At 53.6% G+C, this 27,581-nt stretch overlaps 1 protein-coding gene across 1 annotated transcript in view; it reads left to right on the forward strand.

Moving 5' to 3' along the window:
* Positions 1 to 27,581, forward strand: part of DTX1 (deltex 1, E3 ubiquitin ligase) — a 47,213-nt gene that overhangs the window by 2,982 nt on the left and 16,650 nt on the right. The window contains exon 2 of the mRNA XM_006900984.1: positions 16,526 to 17,192. Within this exon, the coding sequence (XP_006901046.1) occupies positions 16,526 to 17,192 (667 nt within the window). The remainder of the gene's footprint in view (positions 1 to 16,525; positions 17,193 to 27,581) is intronic.

Genomic DNA, 27,581 nt, shown 5'->3' on the forward strand with positions numbered 1-27,581 from the left:
ACCAGAAGGGCGGTGGGTCACACCAGCCAGCCGCCCAGCTCCGTGGGAGAAGGGTAAGGTAGTCGGCCTCGCCTTACAGCCTCAGAAACGCTGAGGGGCACTTCTCCTGTGTCCTCGAGGATTAAATCAACTCACTGGCAGTGGGCTGGGTTTGCGGTCCACCCTGGTCCTGCCTCCCCAGAGTTCCAGACTCTTCTTTCCCCTTCAGCCAGCCCCTTGCTCGGGCCGGCACACTCGTCTGGGTCGGTTTCCTTGGTATCCCCAACTCAGCATCAGTCCCTCCCACCTCTCACCTCCTGGAGCGGTTCAACCCCACACCTGTCCCCTGTTTGCCGGAAAAGGGAAAAAGTGCTCATCACTCACTGTGCTTCTGGGTCCCCGCCAAGACCCCCAGCAAAGGAAACCTTTTCGGGCTGGCTGGGGACCTAGGATGCATGGGCAGGCCCTGAGAGGAAGGATGGGGAGCAAAAAAACACCCATCAGAATCCCAAGAAAAGGACATTTTGTCCTCGTTGTCAGTGGTCCAGGAAAGAGCCAGGGCCAGCAGGCAGGAGACTTGAGAACCAGACCTTTCTCTGCCACTGACTGGCCATGTGAGCATGGGCAAGTGTCCTCACTGCTTCAGGCCTCTGTTTTCGCATCTGTAAAATGGGCGAGGACATCAACTCAATAGAAGAAGTGGCAGGTTGATGGAAAGAACTAAGATTGTTGTTTCATCACTGAGCGTTGACTAAATCACCCACCGTGGGCCCTGCAGGTCACAAGAGAAATGAGTAGAATGAAAGGTAAAGCTTTAGAGCTCCCCACACCTTAAAAAAAAAACACCACATAAAGTTGTAAAACACAAAGCTGGCGTGCATGTGCTGAAATGAGCATGGCCCCTGCCTAGGCTTTCTAATTATAAAATGTCAGTAAGTTACTTGAACTTTTCATTTTTTTTAAAATTTTATTATTTTGTGTGTGTGTACCGTCATCCTAGAGAGGATTAAACCAGGCTGCTCCTTGGAGGCAAGGATTCTGGGGCTTCGTCTGACATACTTTGGACATGTTGTAAGGAGAGACAGGTCTTTGGAGAGGGACATCATGCTGGGTAGAGTGGAGGGACAGCGCAGGAGGGGAAGACCCTCTATGAAGTGGATTGATTCAGTGACTGGGGTAATCGGGATGGGTGTGTCACAGGAAGTGAGAATGGCACAGGATAGAGCACCGTTTAGGGCTGTTGTACATAGGGTCACTATGAGTCGCATACGACTCGATGGCACATAACAACAACAACAACACCGTCAAATTGGATCTGACTGGCACAGGAGGAGATTACCCCTCCTTCTCCAGCAGAGCATCTGGTGGATTGGAACTGTGTACCTCTGGGATTGCAGAGCAGCTTCTTGCCACTAGGCCACCAGAGCTCCCTCTGAACTTTTCCTTTTTGTCGGAGGCAAGAGCACATCCCACCAGCTTTGCGGGTGCCCTCACACACGAGCTGGCCAAGAGTTCTTCTCCCAAGGCCGGAGGGTAAATGTCTCTGCAGACCATACATTCTTGAGTGTAGCTGTTCACTTCTGCCTTTGTAGTGTGAAAGCAACTGCAGACAGATCATACGCAAACGTGTGTGGCTGGGCTCTCATAAAACTACTTTCGGACACTGGCATTTGATTTCCACATACTCTTCAAATATTCCTATTTGTTTCCCCAATCATTTGAAAAAACGTCGCAAGCATTCTTAGCTCGAGGGTTGTACAGACATAAGTGGTGCATAGATTTGGCTGTAGGTTGCCAACCTCTGCCCTAAGGTCGTCTTAATCTGCCAGGATGCATTCGGCTGAATGTACTGGGATAATACGTGCCTCGTGGCGTGTGCACACCCATGTTGAGCCGTGTGGCATGTCCTGCTGACCCGTGCGTGCATGTGAGCCGGCTGGATACCCGCTGACGTACAAGCCTGTCTGTGCCTCTCCTGAATCCACAGGAAGCAAGCTCAGATCCCCGGTCACACCACAGGAGAGAGGCCCAGCCCTGCCCCAGGCGGGTGGGTGAGTGCACAGTTCTTGCCCCCTCACCTCTCTGCTGCTGAGCTGTGCTGACTGCTTCCCCTGGGGGGCCAGCTTCCCTTTGAAGACTCTCAGGTCAGGAGCCCAGAGTCTGTGTTGGAAATGGAAGCCCCCTCCCTGTGTAGAAGGAGAAAATCTATAAACCCTGGATGGTGTGGTGACATTATGATGCTGTCCCAGGCCAGGAGCTGGAAGGTAAACTTGGGGGTAGGGGGATAGACAAAGGCTGCTTGAACCTCACCAAGCGGAGCCCCACATTTGTGCTGTGATGTTGGGGTGTTCTTGCTGGGCCACGTGCTCTGTCTCCCTGAAGCATTCCGTTCCTCATCTTCCTTTGTCTCGAGCTGTCCCTGCCAACAGATAATTTGAGACTGCCGCAGATTGGAGAGCCAAGGCCAGGGGACTTGCCCGGCCGGCCCAGCGCTGGGTGGTTGAGCTGGGCCAGGAGCCACAGGGTCTTCTCTTGAGGGGACTGGCTCTCCCCGCACAGGCTGGTGGGGTGTCTTCATTTGCTAGTGCTGCTGTCACAGAAATACCACAAGTGGGTGGCCTTCACAAACCGAAATGTCTTCTCTTGCCACTTAAGAGACGTGTGTTAGGTGTCGGCACGTTGGAACCCACTCCTAACTGATCCCCCAGGGAGTTTTCAGAGGCTGTAAATTGCATGAGGTAGAGCGTCTAGTGGATTCGAACCTCCAACCTTTGGGTTGACAGTGCATGTCCTTAACACTAAGCTCCCAGAGCCTCTCTGGGGGTCACTCCCACCCCCTGCTGCTGGGATGGTGGCCATTGTTGTGTGTGGAACTGACTCACAGCTGACCCTCCGGCAGGTTTTTAGAGGCTGTCAACCACATGGGAGGAGACTGCCCGTCCTTCTCCCGTGGGGCGGCTGGTGGATTCGAGGCGCCTGCCTTTTGCATGGCAGTGTAGCTCCTTACCATGAAGCCACCAGCACTTCCTCTTTAAGAGGCTTCAAGTCCAAGTGCAGGGTGCCAGCTGTCCAGGCAGCTTTCTTTCTCTGTCCCTCCCAGCTCTGGACGTTTCCCAGCACAGAGACCCGGTCCAAAGGATGCGCTCACTCGGCTGCTGTTTCTCGGTGGTCATGGGTCCCTCTGACCTGTGCGTCTGATCTCTGTTGTGTCTCAGGAGATCAACTCCAGAGACAGCCTGTTTCTGCAGGTTGCATTCTACCCCATTAACATCACTGCCTCGTTCACGTCTTCACATGGTAGAGGTGCGGATTTACAACCCTCAGGATAATTACATCAGATCAGAACTGCAGGATAATTACGTAACACTGGGAACCCTGGGCGGGCCAAGGGGACACATATTTGTGGCATGTGGGGAGGGGCAGTTAGAGAGGACACATTGACTCCATAACAGAGGAAAAAGTTTGAGAGATCCTTCCTGCCCCTGGGGGAGACCACAGCCTCTCTGGGGGTCATTCCCACCCCCTGCTGCTGGCATGGTGGTCTCTGCCTCCAAGCCCTCTACCCAGATTTCCGGCCGTCCACACAGCTGGACAGAGATGTGATTCAGCGATTTCCTGTCAGTCTCATGGAACCAGGAGCAGGGAGCTGGGGGGAAGCGGCCAGCTGTCTGGTCTTTCCCCTTCTCCCCCAGCTCTGCTGCTGGAAGGACTTGGGGTAGCCTTCTGCCCATGCTGCAGATGGAACAGCTGAGTCCGGGGGAGGCCAGGCTGCGGAGCGTCCACAAATGCTGGGCTGCAGGCTCGGAGCCGGCTGCGCTCGGCATTCCCAAGCTGCTGGCTGGAGTAACAGGTGGCGGCTGGCTGAGCATCTCCACGTCTGCGTCTCTTGTGGCTCAACTCCTCTCGGCCCTGGCCCCCGCCTGCCTGTAGCACGTGGTCCACGCGTGGCCTGTTAGGGACTTGGCCGGGTCCACCAAGTGGGAAGGAGCGGTCTTGATGACCCTCAGTGAAAGCCCCCTCCAGAGTGGAGACTCCTAATGCGGGCCGTTGTGCTGATGGACACGCTGAGGGTCAGAGAGGGCAAGTGACTTGGCCAAGGTCACACAGTATATCAGTCCTGAGTTGCAACAAGAATGCAGGCTCCCAGAACCCAGATAGGCCTCAGGGATGGAGAGGTAACATCTTCAGAAGGTGATATCTGAGGCCCTGAGAGGCCCCTCCTCCTCCTCCTCCCTTCCAAGGTCTGCTGGGATCTGTTGTCAGGATCTGTACCAAGGTGGGGACAGCCAGTGTCACCCTGGGAGGCATCCAGGGCCCGGCTCCTTGGTTACAGGACTTGCCCATGGGATCTTCTCCCCGCCAGTCTGCAAGGCCCTGAGACCGGCTGGGGCTGACACAAGGGCAGAGAGAGGTCCATCTTGGGGTGCTGGTGAGTCCAGCTGATCCACACGTGGGCGTCTCGGCCACCTGTCACCCTGTCACCTACCTGCATTTCCACCTTTACAGACCCACTCATGGGTTTCCGGAGTCTCCTCTGATCCTGTGACCCCATGCTCATGTATATTTGACAGTCACAGGTCACCTGCTCAGTACCAGGGGCCCTGGAGTGTCCGAGGGGACCCTGGGGCCCTGGGGCTCTGCCAAATTCATGTCAGTCTTCTGGGGGCAGAAGCAAATGCATTTCATGAGAAGTGACTCCTCTGCTGTGTGAGGTTAGCGGATGTAGAGCTGTTCCCTTGCTGGCTCAGTGGCCATAGGTGAACTCTCGTGACTTCTCTGAGCCTCTGTTTCCTCATCTGTGAAATGGGGATAAGAATAGCCCCCACCTGGGTGATTCAATGAGATCATGTTGGTAAAACCTGGCCAGCTATCATGTCCAAACAGGAGAATGTTGTAAAGGTCTCGTGCAGGAAAGATACTGGCTACTTTGGGCCAGGAAATGTGGGCCGTGTGTGGTTGGGGGCTCCAAAAGAGCTGGCTTCCTGAGAGCAAGTTCCCCAAGAGGGTAATTAAGCAGATGATGGGGAAGCATTTCTGGGGTAGCTGCGTGGAGGCTGGAAGGAAGCCCGGTAGCGGTAGAGGCCGTGACAGGTCCCAGGAGAGCTGCCTTTTTGGGAAAGAGAGGTGAAGGGAGGCCTCCTGGGCCCACTGGGGCCTGGCAGGTGCCAGCTGTCGCTGCCCTTAAGCGTCTGGTCCCCGGGGACCAAGAGCCACTGCAGAGCAAGGCTGGTGAATGCCAGGCCTGGGAAGTGGAGCGGGCGATCAGGGCTGGCCCTGGCCTTCCTCACGCTGTCTGCCATACTCCCACCAGCCTGCGACGTCCGCCCACTGTCCAGGCCGACCTTGTCCTCTTGTGTCTCATTTTACGGGGCTCACAGATCCCACGGTGCTTGGTAACCCTGCGTCAAGCACGTCTGTGGCATCATTTTCCCACAGCGTGAGCTCACTTCGCGTCTCTGTGTCACATTTGGTCAAGGTCATTGTTGTTATTTTCAACGCACCTGTGACGCACTGTTGTTACTGTTTTGTACCATCCAGTTCTAACCGACTCAGAGCTGACGGTCCAGGAGGTTTTCAGAGGCAGTAAATCGCATGGGAGGAGCTGGGGGAGCCTTTCTCCTGTGCAGCACCTGGTGGATTCGAACCATGAGCCTTTGAATTGGCAGCCCAGCTGCTTATCACTAAGTCGCCATCCATAACATGCACTAGGAAACCAAGACAGTGTCACGGGCTCACTTTATTGTGACATTTGAGTCATGGCAGGGGTCTGGACTATGTCTCCCAGGAGGACAGGTCTGCCTGGATACTTGATAAAGGTGAGACTCTAGGGACGGGCATCAAGCCACCTGCTGAAGCTGGGAGGAGGAGGGGCGAGACCCAGATGCAGGTGTGCTGTGTGGTGGGCACGGTGCCCAGGCTGTGCTGGTGCCAGGTCCCGGGCTGCCCCAGCACCCTGGACAGAGTCACACCCTCAGCCTCCCTGCTTGTCACCTCCCATCCTCCTGTTCTCTCCCAGCACCCCAGCCTCTTTCTTGCCTTTCTCAGAGCGCTGTGGAGTCTGACCTGGTGATGGGGGAGGAGATGGAGAATGGTGGGGGGAAGGGATGCTACGTGATAGGGACCCGAGTGAGGGAGAGGCAAGAGTTGATGGGGTCCAGAGTGAGGAGAGGATAGAAGGTGAAGTGGGCCAGGATGGGAGAGGGACAGGAGGTGATGAGAGTCATTAAAGGAAGGGACAGGAGGTAGTGGGACCAGGATAAAGTGAGAGAGACAGGAATGGGAGGTGACAGGGCCAGAACGGGGCAGGGACTGCAGGGGGCAGGGACTAAAAGTGGTGGAGACAGAGATAGGAGGTGATGAGGCCAGCCTGTGGGAGAGCGGGAAGTGATGGGGACGCCAAAATGAGAGGAGGCGCTGGTGGGTTCAGAGACCAGGACAGGAGGTGACGAGGGGGGACGGGAGGGGGCAGAATGAAGAGGGACAACAGAAGGTAATGGGGTCCCTGGGGGTGGGAAGGATCAAGAGGTGATGGGGTCAGTAGAGGGAGAGACAAGAGGTGGTGGAGGTCAGAGGGGCAAGGACAGGAGGTTGTGAGGGTCAGTGGAGTGAGGGACAGGAGTTGATGGGGGCCGTGGGGAAAGGACAGGAGGTAGTGAGGGGAGGGACAAGAGATTAGTGCGGTGTGAAGGAAGAGGTGTGAAGAACAGATTTGAGGGGCGGTGCAGGGTGATGGTGGAGGTGATGATGGGAGCGTGGAGCGGTGGGTCAGGACAGACGGGTGAGAGGACAGGACAGGGGATCGCAGTAGTGACCTTTCAGGTAGGAGGCAATGGGGTCCCCTCTTCAGGGTACAGTCTGGGTATGAAATGTCCTCATGGGTCTCCCCCCTGCACTTCTCATCTCCCTGGGAGCCCCACTACAATCATCCCCTAAAAACTCCCCAATCTTCTGATTGGCACAAACCCTCCCTCCCACCAGCCTCCAGCTGCCCTGGCTGGTATTAGCTGAGGACAAGGACCCCCCCAAAAAAAAAAAACCTACAGCTGCCTCTTGGTGAGGACTAGGCTTCCCATCCTCTTCCTAGCACCTCAGCTTCCTCACCTGTGAAATGGGTGCAGTGAGTCTATGTCCCTGGGCTGGGGAGAGTGCGATGACATTCATTCTCACAGCAGATACTCATAGGTGAGTGGGTTAGACACACACACCTCCTCCCTCCAGGTGCTTCTGTGCAGGTGGGGAGGTGGGTTAATGCCTCACCTGGCACCTGTAGCTCCAGGCGCTGGGGCTGTTCCTAACTCAGGGGTGCCAGGTACTGAAGGCTGGACCCCAGTCCCCACTATGTCCTATGTGTGGCTGTCTTGTCCAGAGAAGCGCTTCCCCCTCTGGTTCCCTGACTGGGCACCTGGAGCGGCTCCAGCCCAGCTCCACCTGCCCTGGCAGTGGAAGCAGGCAGTGAGGTGAGGGGGGCGGGAGGCAGGCTGGCAGCAGGCCCTGAAGCTGAGTGCCCTGAAATACAGAACAAAGGACGATGCAATCAAAGGACACCGTGCTGGCGGCCAGGACAGCCCTGCCAGCAGCCTCAGCGCCATCGCCACCTCTCCTCGCGATGACAGGCTGGGCCATTGTCCTCTTCCCTCTGCTCTGAGCAGAGCACCCAGGGCCTGGGAGGCTTCTCCCGAAACTTCACTTTTCCAGGGTGCTGCACAGAGTGGGCAGGGCTGACATCCCAGCCCTCCAGGACGGTCAGCTCCCCTCCTCACGCCCCTCTGTTCACATTGAAGTCTCAGGGCCTATGGAAATGGGAGTCAGTGTCCCCATCAACAAAGATCCCAGATCCAGCTCTGAACAGGACCTGTGAGCGACAGCTGAGAGGGCCCAGGGTTTGACCGTCTTGTTCTCTTGCAACCTTAAAGGGGCAGAGAAGAACTGCTTGTGACACTGTAAGTCCCCCTGGAAGCAGCTGCCTTAACTTTCTCCTGTGAAGCGGCTCATGGCTTCAAACCACTGACCTTGTGGTTAGCAGTCGAACAGTTTGGCAACTGTCCCACCATGGTTCTCTGATACACAGTAGCTGCTCAATCAGTACTTGTTGAAGACCTGAATAGGGCAACCTAAAACGCTTCTCCTAACGCCTGCCAAGAAGGCATGTGGGAATCCATGGGGCCATAGCTGGGAATTATAACTTTCATGTGATGCATGGGGAAAAAAGTATTTTTAATGTCAGTTACTATTTTTAAATGTGTGTGTGTGTATCTCATTTAGGGAACTCTGATGGCTTAGAGGGTAAGGAGTTGGGCTACCAACCCAAAGGCAGGTAGTTCAAATCCACCAACTGTTCTGGGGGGAAAAAGATGGGCAGTCTCCTCCCGTCCAATTTACTGCCCAGCAAACCTGCTGGAGGGTCACCTATGAGTCGGTTCCAACACAACAGCACACAGCAACAGCAGCATTGTGAACGCCAAAACAGAGCTGGACTCACCCCCGGCCTGCACCCCGGCCTGGTCCTGTGTAGTATCTGGTTAGATTCACTAAATGGATTTATCATTCATTCCTTCTTGAGTGTCCCAAGAACCCGTCTCTCCGTGCTTTTGGTGGGGGTCCCAGGGAGAGGGAACCAGCCTAGCCCTGAGGGGCTCCGCAGCTTCAGGGAATACCTAACCCCATCCCCAGCTAGCAGTATACGTTAGGGGGTTCTACAGGGGCCAGACGCTCTGGGGACCCCAAGGAGAGAGTGCTCCTCCCCCAGGATGATGGAGACAACTCGGGGACAGAACAGAGAGTGATTTCTGAAGCTCCCCAGGGAGAAAAATGGGATGAAATGGTGGAAGGCTGGTTCAGACAGCAGGAACAGCCTGTGTAAATACATGACCACAACAGACACTTGGGAAGGACCGGGAGTTTGACGAGATTGCAATATTTACAGACGACTTGTGATGGGTCTTCAGGTCCCCCAAGCTAAAAAACTTAGACTGATTCCTGAGGGCACTAGGGAGCCATTGATGGCTGTGGAGCAGGGGTCATTTTTTAGTTTAGGGACATTCCCTCAAGCTGCTGGGCGGCACGTGCTCTACAGGAAGCAGGAGGGAGGCTGAGGCTCCAGGAAGGATGTTATGTCATGGTCCAGGTGAGCAGAGCTGACGGTTTGGACCAGGGTGGGGGCAGAGGTGGAGAGACGTGCCATTCCCCTGGCCGGGTTCAACCCTGGCCGTGCAGGGTCATGGCTGTGTGTGTGCACATTGCTTCATCTCTGGGCCTAGCATTCATGAAAGCCGCGAAGGGGCTTCCGGCTCGTCGAAGCCCTCTGAGAGCGTTGGCTGAGGTGGTCGCTATGGCCGTTCCACAGATGGGAAAAGAGCAGCTGGCAGGGGTCCAACTGCTTGCCTGAGGGCACGAGGGGTCCCAGTGCTGCACGTCTGTCTGCCTTCTGTTCCCGCCCCTCTGTTTCCCGCTCAGCACATGGCATCTGTGGTGGGGAAATCTGTAGGATTACAGGTGTCCAGGCCCCCCCTCCTGCCCCCCATGTAAACTACCAGACGTGCACAACCAGCTTCCAGGATACCAACCTTAAAGATCTCAGTTCCTGTCCAAAGGGGAGCCTTTCTGGTGCACTGATTCAGGTTCTCGGCTGTTAACCAAAAGGTCAACAGTTTGAACCCTCTCATGGCTCCACAGGAGAAAGGTGTGGCCCCTGCCTCCCAAAGATTTTTGTTGTTGTGTACCGTCGCGTCAGAACCGACTCACAGCTGACCCTCCGGTGGGTTTTCAGAGGCAGTTCATCGCATGGGAGAAGATTGCCCGTCCTTCTCCCACAGAGCATCTGGTAGATTTGAACTGCGTACCTTCAGGATTGTAGCGCAGCTTCTTGCCACTAAGCCATACAGCCTTGGAAATGCAATGGGTCACCTCTGCCCTAGATGGTTGCTGTGACTCAGATTCAACTCCACAGCAGTGAGTTTGATTTGATTGCATTTGGTTTAGACTGAGGCCTCTTAGCTTTCCTGGGCAGGCTGGGGGCCAGCTCCTTCCCTCTCTTCCCTTCCCTCCCCTCCCTTCCCCTCCACCCTGGCCCAGCCTCCAGCAGGCCCTGGGGAGCCTGGGTCGCCTCTAAATGTGCAGAAACCGCTAATGGGCCGAGACTTAGTTTGATGAGTCTCCGGGGAGAGTTTGGAAGGAAACAGAACACTGCGGGATGATTGATTGCAGCATGGGAGGGAGTGACAGGCACTCTGGGTCCACAGGTGGTGGTTCGAATCCCTGCCCCACTACAGCCCTCAGTGGGCCTTCCAGGGCCTCTCAGGCAGCCTCAGTTTCCCCGTCTGCCAAATGGGGAGGGTGGTGATAATGCACATCCCTAGAGCTGCTGAGAAGATGCGGGCACCATGCAGGACAGCTGGCTGAGCGCAGGTCCTCAAGAAACCAGTCGTAACTGGTGCTGTTGTTGTTACTCGAGGGAGGTGGACGTAGGAGTTAGGAGTGAGTGAACCAGCAGGTCTGGTAGCAGCCTGGTCACTTCCTCTCTGCCTGACCACCATGCCTCAGTTTCCTCCTCTGGAACATGGGCATATGAGAGTAGATGAGGACAGCAAAACGAACATCAAGGAGAGAGCCAGGTGGCTCGGATTCGGATCCTGGCTTTACTCACTTCCTGCAGATAACCTTGCCTGCACACCCCATTAACTGCTCGACAACCCCTCACCGGCCCCCTGACCCCGGGGCCTGACGAGGCTGTAGCCTCAGCAGGACTCCCCCACCTGACAGGATGCCGCTGACCGCCTCTCATGGGACTCCCCTTCCTGTCAGGTTCTGGGGGCCCCTGAGCTGAGGTCACTTCCCTTTGGGCAGCCACCACCAATGGGAGGTACACAGAGTCCCAGCCCAGCCTGGGACGAGCATTTGGAGGTTGGGGAACAAGCAAGCAATAGGGCTAAGCGCCCTCCCCTTTCCCCCACAAAGTCAGCTTCCTGAATGGGCTGAGATACATCTCCCCCCATCTTCAGGCACAGGGCTCAGATCAAAACCAGTTTCTCAGAGCAGGAACCTCCCCCAGTGAAGCAACTAAGAGCTAAGCTGAGGTAGTGATCTCCCCATCCCTAAAGGCATCCTAGGCTGGGGTAACACTTGGTTGAGTCTGAACCCTTCCCTAAAGGTCCCTCTTAAACCCTCCATGATGGAGTAGCATCATTTCTAGCCCTCTGCTGTCATTCTCTTAAAATTCTACCTCTCTGAGCCTCAGTTTGCTCATACATAAAATGGGAAGAATCTTTGGTGGGAGGATAAAAAGAATGCAGGCAGGGGAGGGACTGAGTGTCAACTCTGGCCCCCAGAGAGGTGCTCAATAAGCGTGCGCCATGACATTCTCTGTTGCACCTTCGGTCCTGGGTTCCTGTTCTGACGCCCCATGGGCCCTTGGTCTCTGGTTTCAGGTTTTCACTTCTCTGCTCTCACGCTCGCTCTGTCCCAGCTCGCAGTCTTCCTCCCGTGTTGGTGTCTGCGATCCCCACTCTAAGCTTGGCCCGTCTTCCATAGTCTCTGTCTGTCTGCAGGTCTCTGTGTGTCTCTCCAGCCTTGCCACCTCCCGGCATGCCCCCAGCTTCTGTCTCTGCCTCTCTGTCTCTATCTGTCCCTTCCTTACTCGGCTCCAGACACACAGCAGTCTCAGGCTGCAGCCGTCCGGCCTCCCCCAGGCCCAGTCTCAGGGGGCCCCTCGCCTCTCCAACCTCCCAGCTGACTTTTGGCCAAAGCCCCTTTTCCCTTCGGCTGCACTGGAACAGGATTGGAATTTTTCAACGAAACATTCTTCGGAAAGCAAAGGAGGGATCCAAGAAAATAAAAACAAAAGCAGACACATAGAAACAGACCCAGGAAACCTTGTGAGCAGCTGCACATGGTCCCTACAGCCATGGGGATGCAGACCCTCGTGGCTGGCACAGCTGGATGCCTGGGAGGCCAGCAGCGGGGAGCGGCCAGCCCAAGGACACGAGGCAGAGCAGGGCAAGGAGAAGACGGGAGGGCCTCCCAGGCTGCAGAACCTCCGGGCCAGTCTTAGAGACCCATTGTTCTGGTTGAAAATCTAGGCCAAGGCCGCTGGGGAGGCAAGGGGGCGCGGCCACCACTTGTCTGGCAATCTTGAGATCACAGCCCGGCTGGGTCACCAGAGAACCAGCTGGCCCCCCTCAGCCTGGTCCCCAGCCAGTGCGGGCTGGGCAGCAGGGTGGCCGATAGGCAGGCAGGCAGCAGCAGGCACTGTGGGGTGCAAGGCCCAGCAGGGAACACGGGCAGCTGCCCTAATTACTCCCGCTCTCCAGGTTCCAATCTCCCTTCAAAAGGGCTCCAGGGACACAGCCTTTAATAACTACCAGTAAACAGGCAGGAAAATCGATACCTGGTAAAGGGAGCCCTGGAGAGGGGGCTGGCCACGCTGGCTGGCCCTGACCAGCCACATGGGCTTCCCGACTCCTTTGCAGGAGAGCTGGTGTATGTGGACGCTGCTCCCTGAGAACGCCCCCCCCTCCTGGGGACCCTGGTGGGGCTGTGTCTGCTCCGCTCCATCATATCAACCCAGCCTCGTTCCCACTCCCTCTGCGCCCTGACACGTGCCAGGCAGGTTGCCCATTTCACTGGCAGGTGCCCTTTTTTATGCCAGGCTCTATACCTGGTGCTTGAGATTTGATTGAGTCTTGTCCTCTTGAAAGTCATTGACCAGGAAGAGAGATTAAAAACAAATACCTGATTTAAGCACAATGTGAGGGTAGATGTGTAATAATAAAAAAATTTTAAAAACCCAACAGGTAAAAGCTATAGCAACATAACCACCTGCCTAGAGGAGGTGGACATGTGTAGGGTTTTGATGGATGAATAGGAGTTCACCAACTGCCCAAATTTGTTGGGTTTTTTTGGGAGGAGGCAGTGTAATGAATGTAAGTAGTAATGTATGTTAATAATGTTATTAACAGCCATCCTAGCTAACATGCACTAAGTGTTTACTATATACCGAGTGTTCTAGTCTTTTCTTTGGTCCACAGTATCCGTGTGGAGTAGGTTTTAATATTCCCATTTCACAAATGAGGACGCTGCAGTTTATGTGTGAAGCCAAAATTTGCACAAGGCCTGTGAGACTGTTGTTTCAACCGTTATATTCAGTACCTCCCACCTCTGCCCTGCCACTGACCTCAGTGGGACTTCAGGTTGGCTCAGAACTTGGCACGTTTAGGCCCAGCTGCAGTACTTCTCAGGGCCTTTGTTAAATAAGGCACATTCCTACCTCTTCCCTCCCATCCAATGGATTACACCTACTGCATAGCAGCACCTTCAACCCTCCCCAGGAAACTGACATCTGTACTTCCGGCAGGCCACGGACTGACATTATCAGTCACAGCCCCTCATCTTGCAGATGGGTAAACTGAGGCGCCAGGAGGGGAAGACAAGCATCTGGAAACAGAGCAGGAACCGACTTCCATAGCTTTTTCCTCTCTGCCCAGTCTCATCTCCGTGGTAAAGTGTTCCACCGCCAACTGAAAGATTGGCACTTTGAAGCTCCCAGGTTTTTGTCAGAGTAAAGGTCTGGCTGTCCGCTCCTGCAAAGATTACAGCCTTGGAAACCTATGGGGCAGGCCCACCACCCTTATAGGGTCACTGAGTCAGAACTGACCAGAGGGCTCAACGATCCTTTTCCCACTCTGGAAGAGGCACTGTGGGCGAGGAAGGGTAAAAATCAATACGCACACACTCGATTAAAATGATAAGCCCGGCAGCTGAGCGCAGCGCCCCCAGAGGCCTGGGGAGGTTTCCCCCATGATTGGCTGGGACCAATTAGACCCTCCCTGACCTGACAGGACAGGGTGGGATGACCCCCCTGGGTTCCCAAGGCCGTGGATCTTTCTAGAAGCAGAATACAGCGTCCTTCTCCTTCGGAGCAGCTGATGAGTTTGAGCTGCCAGCTGTTCCCTTAGCAGTTGAGAGCTCTAACCCCTGTACCACCAGGGGAGCTGATTTCCTGAAGCTAGACATTCCACCCCTTCCTCATCCCCTCTGTCAAATCAATGGCTATATCTCTGTACCTCGAGTTCCCCGTTGTCTGGGGAATGAGGGGTCTTCTGGAGGCAAAGAAGTGGGCAGAGGAGAGAAGCCCAACATGGGGTGGGGGTCCTGAGGAAGGACCCTGAGGGTCCTCACCCATCTGACTGCAGAGCTCTGAGAAACAACCTCATAATCACCCATTCTCTAGATGAAGCCACTGAGGCCGAGGGAGACTTAAGGGACTTTCCCACGATTGAGAAGCAGTCAGGGGTGCAACCATCCTGCACGTGTGCAGAAGGAACCCTGCAAAAGATGCTCTCTGCTCAGGCCCTGGTGCACACAGCCAGCTAAGGGCCCTGAGAAGTCTAGCAGCCTTGGCCTTGATCTGTTGACCCCGCTCTGTCCTGGGAGCCACTCTCTCAGGGAGCATCTGGAGGTTTGGGCAACACGGGGCAGGGGTTGGGAGCAAAGTCTCAGTGCCTTCACTTTTGTGTGGGTGTACCGTCAAATCAGATCTGACTGGTACAGGAGGAGATTGCCCCTCCTTCCCCGGCAGAGCATCTGGTGGATTCGAACCGTGTGCCTCTGGGATTGTAGTTGCAGCTCCTTGCCACTAGGCCACCAGAGCCCCCCAAGTGCCTTCACTTTTGAAGTAAGGACACCTGTCCCCCCCAACCTGGCCACAGCTGCCATGTGGTTACCATGTGAGTGCTCAGCCTGGGCGCAGCCCCAGAACAGGCAGGCAGAAATGCTTACTGAAGGAAGGGACAAACGGACAAAGAGAGGAACAGAAAACACATAGGAAAAACAGTCAAAGGAACGGACCAAAGGGAGTGAGGGAAGGAGTATATAATAGAGCTCAGAGTGAATCAGGGTGTGTCCTAATGAACTGTGTGTGGATCTAGAGATCCCGTTGGCCAAGATTGCCCGTCTTTCTCGCACAGAGCAACTAGTGGATTTGAACTGCATGCCTTTGGCAGCACGACTCCTGACCACTCGGCTACCAGAGCTCTCTCCAGATACTTGGCAGTGAGCAAAACTTGTTCTGAAGGAGCCAGGCAAGAAACAAGCTGTTGACCATAGCAGGTCCATCAGAAGGGGAAGCGGAGCAGGGAGAGGGTTGAGGAGTGCAGTGTTACACGAGATGATTGCAGATGAAGGGATTGGAGAAAGGGCCAGAGGAACGAGCGGACCAGGGGACGGGCGTAAATGCGGCACCGGGTGAGAGGGCTGGCGTGTGGCTTCAGGCGTGAATGAGTGATCGTGGACGCAGGAATGTATGGCTTCGTGGACAGCGACATGCATGTGGAAAGTAAGGTGTAAGCAAATAAATACCTGCATGTGTGGGCCGAGGGCTGAACAAATGAATGCACGAGTACGTGCACACAGGGAATGAATGAGTCAGTGAGGGAATGCGCACAGTAGGCCAGTGTCCAGATGGAGGGCAAAGGAATAGATAAACTTCAGAACTGAATGAATGAACTAATGAAGGAATTTTTGGATAAATAAATAAACGTGCTGAAATTATGAAATGCATCAACGAGTGAATGGGTGGCCTGGTGAATGAATGAATGAATGAACTAATGAAGGAAGGCTTCTGTGCCACCCACGCTCCCTCTGCCCTCCTCCACAGAGGTGTTACTACCTCACCCCCTTATTGATGTCCCCTCTGCCTTTTCTTTTAAATTACTTTAAATGAAAGTTTACAGAAATTTAGGGTTTCTATTCATTCATTGTTACACTTTTCTCCCTGCCCATCCCTCCCCCCATTCACTCTTCTTGAAAAGAAAAAGAAAAACTCTCTCATTGTTATACAATCCCTCCCCCCAAGTCCACTCCACTATTCAGCCTTCACTCTGGACTTCTGTAATGACAAGACTACCCATTCGTATGTCCCTTTTAAACAGTTCTCTCCCTCTTCTGTTTCAATGCAATATACATCATTCCCCTCCTCCACTCTGTCTTCCCTCAGCCCTGATGTCAGTCCCGTTTTACAACAGTGGCCCTATGCAATATTGGTCCTTTTGTGACTGAGATACTTCATTTAGCATAATGTCCTCCAGGGTCACCCATTTTGCGTATATTTCAAGAGTTCTTTGTTTTTCAATGCTGTGTAATATTACATTGTGTGAATATACCAGAGCTTCTCTATCCATTCGTTTGTTGATGAGCACTTGGGTTGTTTCCAGCGCTTTGCTATTGTGAACAAAGCCTCGATAAACATGGGTGTGCATATCCCTCTGCCTTTTTTTGACACCCACTTTGTGACATTTCCCTTCCCCCAACCTATATTGGCCACGTCCCTGTGCCCCATTCCCTGCCCCTGGCCCCTCCTATCTGTGCTGGTTCCCCCCCACCGGGTGCTCTGGGCCCCCCGGTCCTGTTGACCACCCCCCATCCTTGTCCTGTCTGGACCCCTCCCCAGGTTTGTTCCTCCTTCAACCTCTCCTTTCCGGCCAGTGCTGCTCCCCCCGGCCCCTCTCTGCCAGCCCCCGTGACTGACCCCCGCGCGCCCTCTCTCTGCTCACAGGCACCATGCGTCCCGTGCGGCGTAACTTCTACGACCCGTCGTCGGCGCCGGGCAAGGGCATCGTGTGGGAGTGGGAGAGCGACGGAGGCGCGTGGACGGCCTACGACATGGACATCTGCATCACCATCCAGAATGCCTACGAGAAGCAGCACCCGTGGCTCGACCTCTCGTCGCTCGGCTTCTGCTACCTCATCTACTTCAACAGCATGTCCCAGATGAACCGCCAGACGCGCCGGCGCCGCCGCCTGCGCCGCCGCCTGGACCTGGCCTACCCGCTCACGGTGGGCACCATCCCCAAGTCGCAGTCGTGGCCCGTGGGCGCCAGCTCGGGCCAGCCCTGCTCCTGCCAGCAGTGCCTGCTGGTCAACAGCACGCGTGCAGCCTCCAACGCCATCCTGGCCTCGCAGCGCCGCAAGGTGCCCCTGGCCGCCCCGCCGTCGGGAGGACCCCCGGGCACGCTCGCCGTGCGCCCCAGTGCCACCTTTGCGAGCGCCGCGCTCTGGGCTGCGCCCACCACCGGCCCCACGGAGCCCACACCGGCCTCGGGGGTGCCCCCGCGGAGCCCCAGCGCCCCCAGCAGCGCGCCCACCCCGGGACAGAACAACCTCAACCGGCCGGGACCCCAGCGCACGACCACCGTGAGCGCGCGCGCCTCCATCCCGCCAGGGTAAGCTGAGGACCCCCCAGGGCAGGGGAGGGGAGACCTGCCGAAGGTGGAAGAATGGCCCTGATCAGTGGTATCCGACCTTTCCTACATCTTTGCTTTGTGCCAGACGTTAAATAAGCACCTAAGTGTATTCACGATTTTCTGCAGGGACCCCAGGAGAGAAGTACCACCCTCGTCCCCAATTTACCAGTCAGTGTCTGCTTCTCTGTGACTCCATTGTGTCAGATAGACCTGCCTTTCCTGGTGCTTTCAATGGCAGGGTGCTCAGACCTTTCTTCCTTAGTGCCTCAGGGTGAGCACAGACCTCCAACCCTGTTAGCACCTGAGTCTTGTAAACATTCGCACCACCATGGGAACTGGAATGGGAGGAAGGCAGGTAGCTTTTCAAACAAAAAAAAAAGCAAACTCACAGTTGATTCCAGCTCCTGGCAGCTCTCCTAGAGAGAAACACTGCCTAGCTCTCTCCCCAGAAGCACCTGAGGGGATCGAACCACCAACCTATCCGTTAACAGGTGGGCGCCTAGCCCCTGTACCACCAGGACACCCTCTGTCCTCATCACGTACGATTAGGGGGCTCTGGTGGCCTCTCCTGTAAGGTGTTCTGCTGTTGGCGTCTCTCTGACACTTTGAATCTACCAGCTGCTCCTTGGGACAAAGATGGGCCTTCTTCTCCCAGGGCTGTTTACAGCCTCCAAAAATGCACTGGAGAGTTTTTGTTTCCAACTCCACAGCAGTGCAGTTTGATGGAGTTTTTAAAGTGGCTTTTGTTTGATGGTGGTTGTTTTGTTGGGGGTTATTTTTTTACTTGAAATGAATGCTGTTATTTTCAAACTTGACCCCAAGGTGGTTTGGGGTTGTATGTGTCTGAGGCCAACACATGCAAGCCTTTCCTTTCATCTCAGAGTGGGGGAAGAAACCCATGGCCTGGGGAAGGGACAGGGCTCTGGCCAGCAGATGTGGATGCAGGTATGGCCTCTGAGAGCCACCTGAAGGCGGCGCCACTGAGCGGTTCCCAGGAACCACCATCATGTCTGTCCCCAGCTGTGAGAGCTCTTTGACCAAGTTAAAAGCAAGCCCGTCTGTTAGAGAAGCTGTGTGAGTCAAGAGAAGCCCTCGTGACACAGTGGGTTACAAAGTGGAGCATCAGCCGAAAGTTTGACAGTTGGAATCCACTCTCTGCTCTAGGAAGAAAGAGGGGCTTCAGAAACCCCCAAGTTCACTGGGCTTAGCAGCTGTTGGTCTGGCTTTTTATGAGCCGAGGCCGGCTGGGTGATCTTACTCTCCAGGGTGTAGAAAGTGAAGAAGCTGGGGAGGAAATGACGTTAAGTACATCAGGGACCGAGTTCATCTGTAAAATCAAGGAAGGTCTAGTTGTCATTTTTACGGAGTACTGTAACGTGCTGTGTTTTGGAGCTGATAGGATGGTAAAGGGATCTGCAGACACATGGCCTGTGTTCTGACAGGAGTGACACAGTGGTATCTGTGATTGATATGATTGACACTGTACTCTGTACCTGCACCTCGGCTGGCCAGACTGCCTGTCTGCCTTCTTTCTGTCCCTTTGAGAGTGTCTCATTGTCTGGGTTCATACATGACCTGGGATGAGTCACTTCCCTTCATTGAGCCTCAATCTCTTTATCTGTAAAATGGGAACAGGATATGATGCTGTTTTGTGCCTGGACAGACAACTGCACATCTCCACACCTCAGCAGCGGCTATTTTGGGGACCCAACTGTGGATCCAGGAGGAGAGGTGGGCGGGGGACAGAGGAGCTGGGATGATGGACTCCTGTCTGTCTTGTCCTTCCAACTTTCCCAGATCATTCCCTCTCTGACCACGGAGGTACCAAGTGGAGGTGTACCCCAGTGACCCCAGCCTGGGGCAAACTCCCGCATGGAGGGGGCTGGGCAGGTGCCCCAAGAGGTGAAGGAGGCCCCTGCCCATCAGATGGCCACAGGGGGCTAAATTTCTTTTGTGGCTCTTTTTAGATGGCAGGCTAGTTCAAGGTCTCAAAAATAGAAGGATGGGGGCCCCCGAAATGACAGGAAAAAGTGGTCTCCACACTCAAGTGGGTATGAGAGGGGCTTAGCCAAGTTGCAGGGACCTCCGTAAGAGGGATCCATAATGGGGATCGGAGAACTTTCTCCTGGGGCAGTATTTATTTTTAGTATTTATTTTATATTGGTTTGTTTACAAAGCTCATATACACTGTGTCTCACACTTTTCATTCACATTGTATTTCATGCTGTGTTATAAAATCATGGCCCTGTGCCCATCATTACCCTGTCTTTTCAGGTCCCCGCCAGATCCTTCGCATTTCCTTTACCCCCCCTCCCTCTCCCCACCACATTGTGCAACCCTGTGATTTCACCCCTACCCATCCTCACCCCTCTGCTCCCACCCCTCCCCTCCTTGGGCCCCCACACATGTTTTATTAGTTATCCTATTTTTTTTTTCAAACTGCAAATTGTCACTCACTCGTGGGTTATGAAGGCAGCCCTGGTGGCAAAGTTGTTGCGTGCTGGGCTGCTAACTGAAAGGTTGGTGGTTCTAACCCACCAGACTCTCCATGGGAGAGAAATGACCCAGTTACACGGTCTGTCGTTAGGTACCATCCCATTCGCTCCAACTCATAGTGACCTCCTGTCCCGCAGAGCACACGCCACTCAGCTCTGCTCCATCCCTCAGCCCCTGCTCTGTGGGAGGCCTTTGTTACAGTCACGTGTCACCCACCTCAAGGAGGGCCTCCCCCTTTTTCACTCACCCTCTGCATTACCAAGCCAGATGTCCGTCTACAGAGACTGTCCCCTCCTGATCCAGAGTGCCGGAGACCAGCTCTCACCACCCCTGCTTCTCAGAAGCATTCTGCCTTTATTTCTCCCAAGGCAGCCTTGTTCAGTCTTCTGGTGGACCGCCGTATGTTTTATATTATGTACCGGCATCATAATTCAAATGCATCACTCCTTCAGCCTTCCTTGTTCGTTGTCTGGCAATATGTGTAAAGAGTTTAGCCTTGGAAGCCCTGTAGGCAGTTCCCCTCTGTTCTGTGGGGTCACTGCGAGTGGCATTTGACTCAGTAGCACTGGTTTTAGTGGACTAAGAATTGGGAAGGTCATAAGTAGCCTTTTCTTAGAATGGGCTGCTCTGGACTGGAGTAGACTATACTGGGATACGAGCTGTATAGGTCAGATCTTTTGTGCATAGGATCACGATACATTGTAGTCTAGGCGATGGCACCTAACAACAGCTAAGTTGTTAGAGTTGTTAGATGAGGTTAGAGTTGTTCAGTAACAGCTGTTGGCACCATTTCTCCATGAGTTTAACGGATGGATCACCATGTAAAAATGAACCCTAATTGCTGATAATTTATAAAAGAAACTGGTTTTCTTGGTACCAGCAGCCAGGAAATCAAAAGACAAATTGCATTGGGAAAACCTGCTGTCAGGGAGCTCTCCAGAGTACTGAAGAGCAACGATGTCAGTCTGGAGACTAAGGTGCACCCAATCCAGCCCATGGTCTTTGCACTTATTTGCTATGCATCAGAGAGCTGGACAATGACTAGAGATGCTACAAGAACTAATGCCTTTGTGTTGTGGTGTTGGAGAAGGGTATTGACTATATCATGGACTGCTAGGTGAATAAAAAGGTTCATCCTAGAGAGGGTGAAACCAGGCTGCTCCTTGGAAGCAAGGATTCTGAAGCTCTGTCTTACATACTCTGGGCATGTTGCAAGAAGGGGCCAGTCCTTGGAGAGGAGACGTCACTCATAGGAAGGTAGAGAAGGGGCAGAGCAAGAGAGGAAGACCCTGGATGAGATGGATTCACTCAGTGACGAGGGTAGTGGGGGTAAGTGTGTCAGAGACGATGATGTTGGCACAGGACGGAGCGGGGTTCGGAGCTGTTGTACACAGAGTCCCTATGAGTTGCAGGTCACTCCACAGCACTTAACAACAACAGTAATATAATGATTGCTATGCAACAGCCCAGAACAACAATTATGGAGCACGCTGGGGAAGACTCTGCTTTGATGCCCTGTCTTAATTCCTCAAATAAGTCTTGCCTCAGGGTGTGTTCATAGAGGTGAACAAGACAGACAGGACCCTGCCCTCAGGGAGTTTACAGACTGACGGAGGAGGTGGATTCAGCAAGTAGAATAGTGAATGAACTTAATGGGGATGGAGGGCGTGTGTGAGGCAGCTGGGAGGTCAGCCAGGTAAAAGGGGGAGTGGGAGGTCAGGTCCGTAACAGGACTGATCCAGGCAGAGGGAACAACATCACAGTTTCAAGGGGCTGACTCCAAGGGTCCTGAGTGGGGCTGGAGGTGTGGTACCCTGGACAATGGAGGGCCAGCCAGCTGGAAGTGACAGCGCACCCAGAAGCTTCCAGAGACCACCAGGAATGACTATTTCCTGATTCCTTTCCCCCAAGTCTGGGTGCAGGGTCAGATTGTGGGACCTCCAGGGAACCTGGTGCCAAAAGCAATAGGGAGCTATGGAGTATGCTTGAGCTCAGGACGTGGGGGGCTAGAAAGAGAAGAAGGATTTCTCCTTGGAGAGTTGAACATTAAATGTGTCCTCCTCTAATCTACCAGAACCCCGAGCACCCCCAGCCACGTGCACACCCCCATCTGCACCATCCTCCCCTCCCTCCCGGGAGCTGTCCTTAGCATGCCTGCGCCCATACACAAGCCTCATCCGTCCTCAGCCATACGGAGCCTGTTCACTTTCTCCCCAGCCCCTCCCTCCCTCCCCATCCAGACGAGCCTGCCTGCGTCAGGGCCCCCCACCCATCATCTCCAAGGAATCCCAGCTAAAAATACCCCAGGCTCCACTGTAGGGGGGTGGGACAGAACCTGCAGTGTCTGTTGCTGGGTGAGGGGGAGTGGAAGGAAGAAGGGGGTGGGGGTGGTAGACCCTGGCTCTTCCAGACTGAAGCTTCTTGTTGCCAAGGCAACCAAGGTCCAGCTGCAGCCTAGAAGAGGAATGAGATGGGGTCTCCCCCATGTCCTGCTCAGCTCCCCAAGCCCCTCTTGGCCCTTCCGGTGGTCTCTTGGTGTTCCGATCTCTGTGTCTCTCTCTGCATCCTGTCTCTGTGTTTCTGTATGTCTGATTCTGTCAGCCTCTCCATCCTCATCTGCACTTCTCTTTTTTCTACTCCTTCTCACCTACCCCCTTTCCCTCTCAGGAGCTCACTCTTCCTACCCCTCTCTTCTCTCCACCTTCCCCTGCTGGACTCAGACAAGCCCAGATTCACCTCAGACACGTGCCTTTACTTCTCCGGTCTCAGTTTCCCTGTCTGTCAAATGGGCTGATGCAATCTGACTTCGCGCATCGGAGGTGATCTCTGAGCTCTGACCCTTCTCTGCGCACCCCTCCTTGTCACAGCCCTGGATGGACCACCAACTGGCCCAAGGTCACACAGCCAGTGAGAACAGATCATTAGCCTGACCTGGGTTTTTTCCACTCTCCAAGCCACCAGTTCGATCCTGTGATGGGGCGGGGAGCCAGCTGGCGGCCCTGGGACTGGGGGGGCCCCCCACAGGGGTGGGGAAGATCCGCCCTGTCTCCAGAGGTCAGTCATCAGCCGTTTGGAACACAGCTGTGAGTCTGTGGACTCAGAGTTTCCACCCCGTGTGGTGGGGGCTGGGAGAGGGGGACAAGGCGGAGGGGGCAGACGCAAAGCCATGTCAGTTTACAGAGTGCTCACTGGATCCCTGGCTCCAGCCTACAACCATGCAAGCTTTGTCCGTCTTGATTCAAAGAACCGTCCCAGGGGGCCAAGCTCTATGATTCCCATTCTCCAGATGAGGAAACTGAGGCTCCAAGAGGTTAAGATGCTTGCTTGCTTGTTTGATCCTGTACAGCTACAAATCTGATTCCAGAACCCCTGTTGGCCAAGGTCCTGGTGTCCCCACCTGACCCCTAGTTTATCCCCAAAATAAATCCCAAGATCAGAAACGCAAATGAAACCCATTGCTTTGGAGTCAGTTCCAACTCATAGTGACTCTCTATAGTACAGACTAGGACTGTCCCATAGAGTTTTCTTGCGGTCATCTTTGCAGAAGGAGATTGCCAGGCCTTTCTTATGCAGCGTCACTGCAAACAACTGGCACCATCCTGGCTCCTCTCGAGGCCTAAACCAGGTCCCCATTCCACAGGGTGTCATGGGTCCCCGGAGCGGGTGGCTGTGGAGTGAAGGATTCTTTGTAAACTGTGTTTGAGTCCAGCCTTGGCTTTTCCCCTCACTCCGTGACACTCACTGAGCCCATTGCTGCCTTTGTTTTTGTGTCTGTGAAATGGACCTAGCTTGAGGCCAGATGTCAGAACCCTGCTTTTTATTTTTTTAGTTATTATTTTTGTTGTTGTTGTCTTCGTTGTTGATTGCCATCAAGTCAAGCACCACTCACAGAGAACTTATATACAAAAGGCCTGAATCCTTTCTATAACTATCTTCATTTATCCAAGTTCATAAAGTTTCCAGAGGCATGTTGTTTAGGAAGTGGATGCCAATTATTATTATTATTATTATTGTTGTTGTTGTTGTTGTTGTTACGTGCTGTCGAGTTGCTTGCGACTCATAGCGACTCTATGTACAACAGCCCTAAACTGTGCTCTGTCCTGTGCCAATCTCACTGTCTCTGACACACCTACCCCCATTACCCCAGTCACTGAATCAATCCACCTCATAGAGGGTCTTCCTCTCCTGCGCTGTCCCTCCACCCTCCCAAGCATGACATGCCTCTCCAAGGACCGGTCTCTCCTTGCAACATGTCCAAAGCATGTCAAACAAAGCCTCAGAATCCTTGCCTCCAAGGAGCAGCCTGGTTTAAGCCTCTCTAGGATGAACCTGTTCATTTTCTTAGCAGTCCATGGTATATTCAGTACTCTCCTCCAGCACCATAGTTCAAAGGCATCAATTCTCCATTCATCCTCCCTAGTTATTGTCCAGCTCTCTGATAGATAGCAAGTGATTGCAAAGACCATGATGGCCTGTATCAGGCATACCTTAGTCTCCAGAGTGATACCATTGCTCTTCAGTACTTTGGAGAGGTCCCTAGCAGCAGACTTTCCCATTGCAATATGTCTGAGAGCACATTTACAGAGCAAGTTGATTTTCCATTCAACAGTTTGTGCCCATTATGTTTTGTGCCACTGGGCTGACTCTGCCTCACAGGAGAAAGCCCCATGGAGTGCCCAAGGCCCTTATCTTTATGAACGCAGATGGCCTCATTTTGCTCCTGCAGCATGGTAATAGGTTTGAACCTCTGACCTTTCCCTTTGCACCTGAGCACTTAACCACTAAGCCACCAAAAAGCAAAGAAAGCAAACAATTCCACCTATTACTGTTGAGTCCATTTTGACTCAGCAGCCCTGTGTTGTCATTGTCGTTGTTGTTGTTGTTAGGTGGCATCGAGTAGAGTACAACTCACAGTGACCCTGTGAACAACAGGGACATGGACATTGTCCTCGCCTGTGCCATCCTCATCGTCTCTGATGCACTTGAGCCCGTCGCTGCCGTCACTCTGTCAAGCCGTCTGGTTGCGGGTCTTTCCTCTCTCTCACACATCCTCCACCTTTCCAAGCATTATGTCCTTTTCCAAGGAATAGCCTCTCCCAGCAACATGTCCAAAACATGTGAGACAAGGCTTTGTCATCCTTGTCTCCAAGGAGCAGTCTGGCTGCACGTTCTCCAAGTCCTATCTGTTCTCCTGGCTGTCCACGGTCCTCTGGTACTCAGTACTCTTGTCCAACACCGCAGCTCAAAAGCATCAATTCTTCTTCTGTCATTTTGATTCATTATCCAGCTCTCAGATGCATAGCAAGTGACTGCAAAGATGCTGGCCTGAACCAGGTACATCTTAGTCTTCAGCCCTATGAACGAAAGACCTGAACACTTGTATAACTTTCATTGTTTCTCCAAGTTCATAAGGTTTCCGGAGGCAAGCTATTACGGAAGTGGATGCCACTCCTGCTTCCAAGCTTGTTTTAATCGGGGAGCTCCACCAAACACTGTCTACCATGGGTAACCATGATCTCATTTGACACATCAGTGTCACAGTGTTCAGCATCACAGCAAGCATGAGTTTCCTCTGTACAGCAATGCACAGACCAGGGCTACACCACTTAGAAGAATGACCAAAAACAATTAAAACCAGGCCCACAGAGCTCTGTCTGTCTATGTTGTTGTTCAACCCTATAGAACAGAATAAAACTGCCCTGTAACATTCCCAAGCCTGTTAACCTTTACAGAAGTAAAGGTTTTGCTCCCAAGAACGGCTAGTGGGTCTGAACTGTTAACCTTTTGGTGAGCATCTGACCTCTTTTAACCAATTGTACCACCACTGCCTTCAGACTGATTCCGTTCGTGACAACCCTCTATCAGGTTCCCATGCCTTTGATTTTTACTGAAGCAAACTGCCTGTTCTGTCTTCCATGGAGCCTGTGATGGATTCGAACCACCAAGGTTTTGGTTAGCAGTCCAATACATAACCCTCTCCACCGGCAGGGCAGGGTCCCTAGAGACATTCTCAGGCGTGTTAAGTGGCAGTTGAACATGTTAAGCTGTAGTAACTGCCACAGAGCATGGGGTGTGGGGAGTGAAGAGAGGGGTGTGATTTTAAACAAGGTCAGGAAAGGGCCCCCTGAGGAGATGACGTTTGAGCGAGGATGGAAGTAGGTCAAGAAGCCAGCCAGGCAGAGAAAGAGGCGCGTGTTCAGGCCTGGATGGCTGTGTAGGAGCCCTGGGGCAGGAGCGGCCTGTCGTCTGAGGCTGGGGCTGCTCATGGGAGGGAGTGGACGGTGCTGAGAAGAAACGGGGCCAGGTCCTGTGGAGTCTGGGGGAGACGCAGCCTTTGATTCTCTGTGAGCTGGGAGCCAGAGGCCGCTGCCTGGCGTGACTTTGTTTGAACAGATTCGCTTTGGCGTTCAGAGGCCTCTGTGGGGGGTGAGGTGCTGAAGGCCTTGGGAAGATGGGCTGCTTTTTTGTGGCGGGCTTGCTTTGTTTTGATTTCACTTTTCCTAGCAGTGATTTTGTTTCTATTTTTCTTTTTTTTCTCATACCCACATTTTGTTTCTGGAATTATTTTAACAGGCCTTCTTGTGGAAGTGATTGGGGAATTTAAAAGCGCAGAGAGGCAGACCATGAAATGTCACATATACACATACATACACACACCCCTCCAACACCAGGTCCCAGGTCCCCAGCAGACCTCAAGAGACCCACCCTCCCCCCTTTTCCTCACCTCTGCCCCCTCCCTCCCGGCCACTTCACCACAAGGTCAAACCAGACGCCCCATCCTACCACCCCCCCACCCTGAAGCACTTCCTGCCCAGCTCCCTGGGAGGCAAACCACACACTCCTGTGTGCACGTGGCCGCCCAGGCCGTGGGAACTGAACCCTGCCCTGCCGGCGCCCCCCACAGAGCACAGGGCAGGCTGGGAGGCCAGGAAGGTGGGGGAGACGGATGCTGAGCCTCACTGCTTGATGCCCATGGTACCCTCATCATCCCTGGGAGGTGGACCAGGGCAGGAGTCCTTATTAACACAGGGGAAACTGAGGCTCATAGCAGGCCAGGGGCTGCCCCAGGCAGACAGGACACAGGAGCAAAGAATGGGGGGACCGTGGCCGCAGTCATGGACTTGAGCACCACAGAGACTGCAAGAAAGATGCAGGGCCTGGCATCAGACCCCGCTCAGGGCACCCAGCAGCAACATCATCTGTTAAGTGTACAATAATGTTATGAAAAGGTTTGAAAATCTTCAAGAATGACTGACCTGTAACACAGAGACGCGAGATGGGTGCTTGCTTTTGGGCAAATGACCCTGATCAACTTGTTCAATGCAGGCTCATCACAAACCTTTGCTTTGTTTGTTTTTTAAAAAGATAGTTTCTCTGACATCCAAGCAGATATCTGCACACCCATGTTTATTGCGGCTTTGTTCACAATATCAGGGAGTTGGAAACAACCCAAGTGCCCATCAACAAACAAATGGATAGAGAAGCTGTGGTATTGTCACACAATGAAATACTATGCTGCATTGAAAAACAAGGAACTCATGCAATATTATTCAAAATAGGTGACCCTGGAGGACATTATGCTGAGTGCAGTATCTCTGTCACAAAAGGACAAATACTGCATGGTGCCACTGTTGTAAAACAGGACTGACATCGTGGTTGGGGGGAGACTGAGGAAGATGGGTTCAATAATGTATACTGTATTGAAACAGATGAGGGAGAAAACTGTTTAAAAGGGATATGTGATTAGGTATTTTTGTCATGACAGGAGTCCAGAGGGAAGGCTACATAGTGGAGTGGACCTGGGGGGAGGGATTGTAAAACAATGAAAGAATTTTTCTTTTACTTTTCCAAGAGGGTAGTGTACTGGGGGGG

The sequence above is a fragment of the Elephantulus edwardii genome, unplaced genomic scaffold (genome assembly GCF_000299155.1).
Source record: "Elephantulus edwardii isolate Elephantulus edwardi_28Jun2011 unplaced genomic scaffold, EleEdw1.0 scaffold00304, whole genome shotgun sequence".
Taxonomy (NCBI): domain Eukaryota; kingdom Metazoa; phylum Chordata; class Mammalia; order Macroscelidea; family Macroscelididae; genus Elephantulus; species Elephantulus edwardii.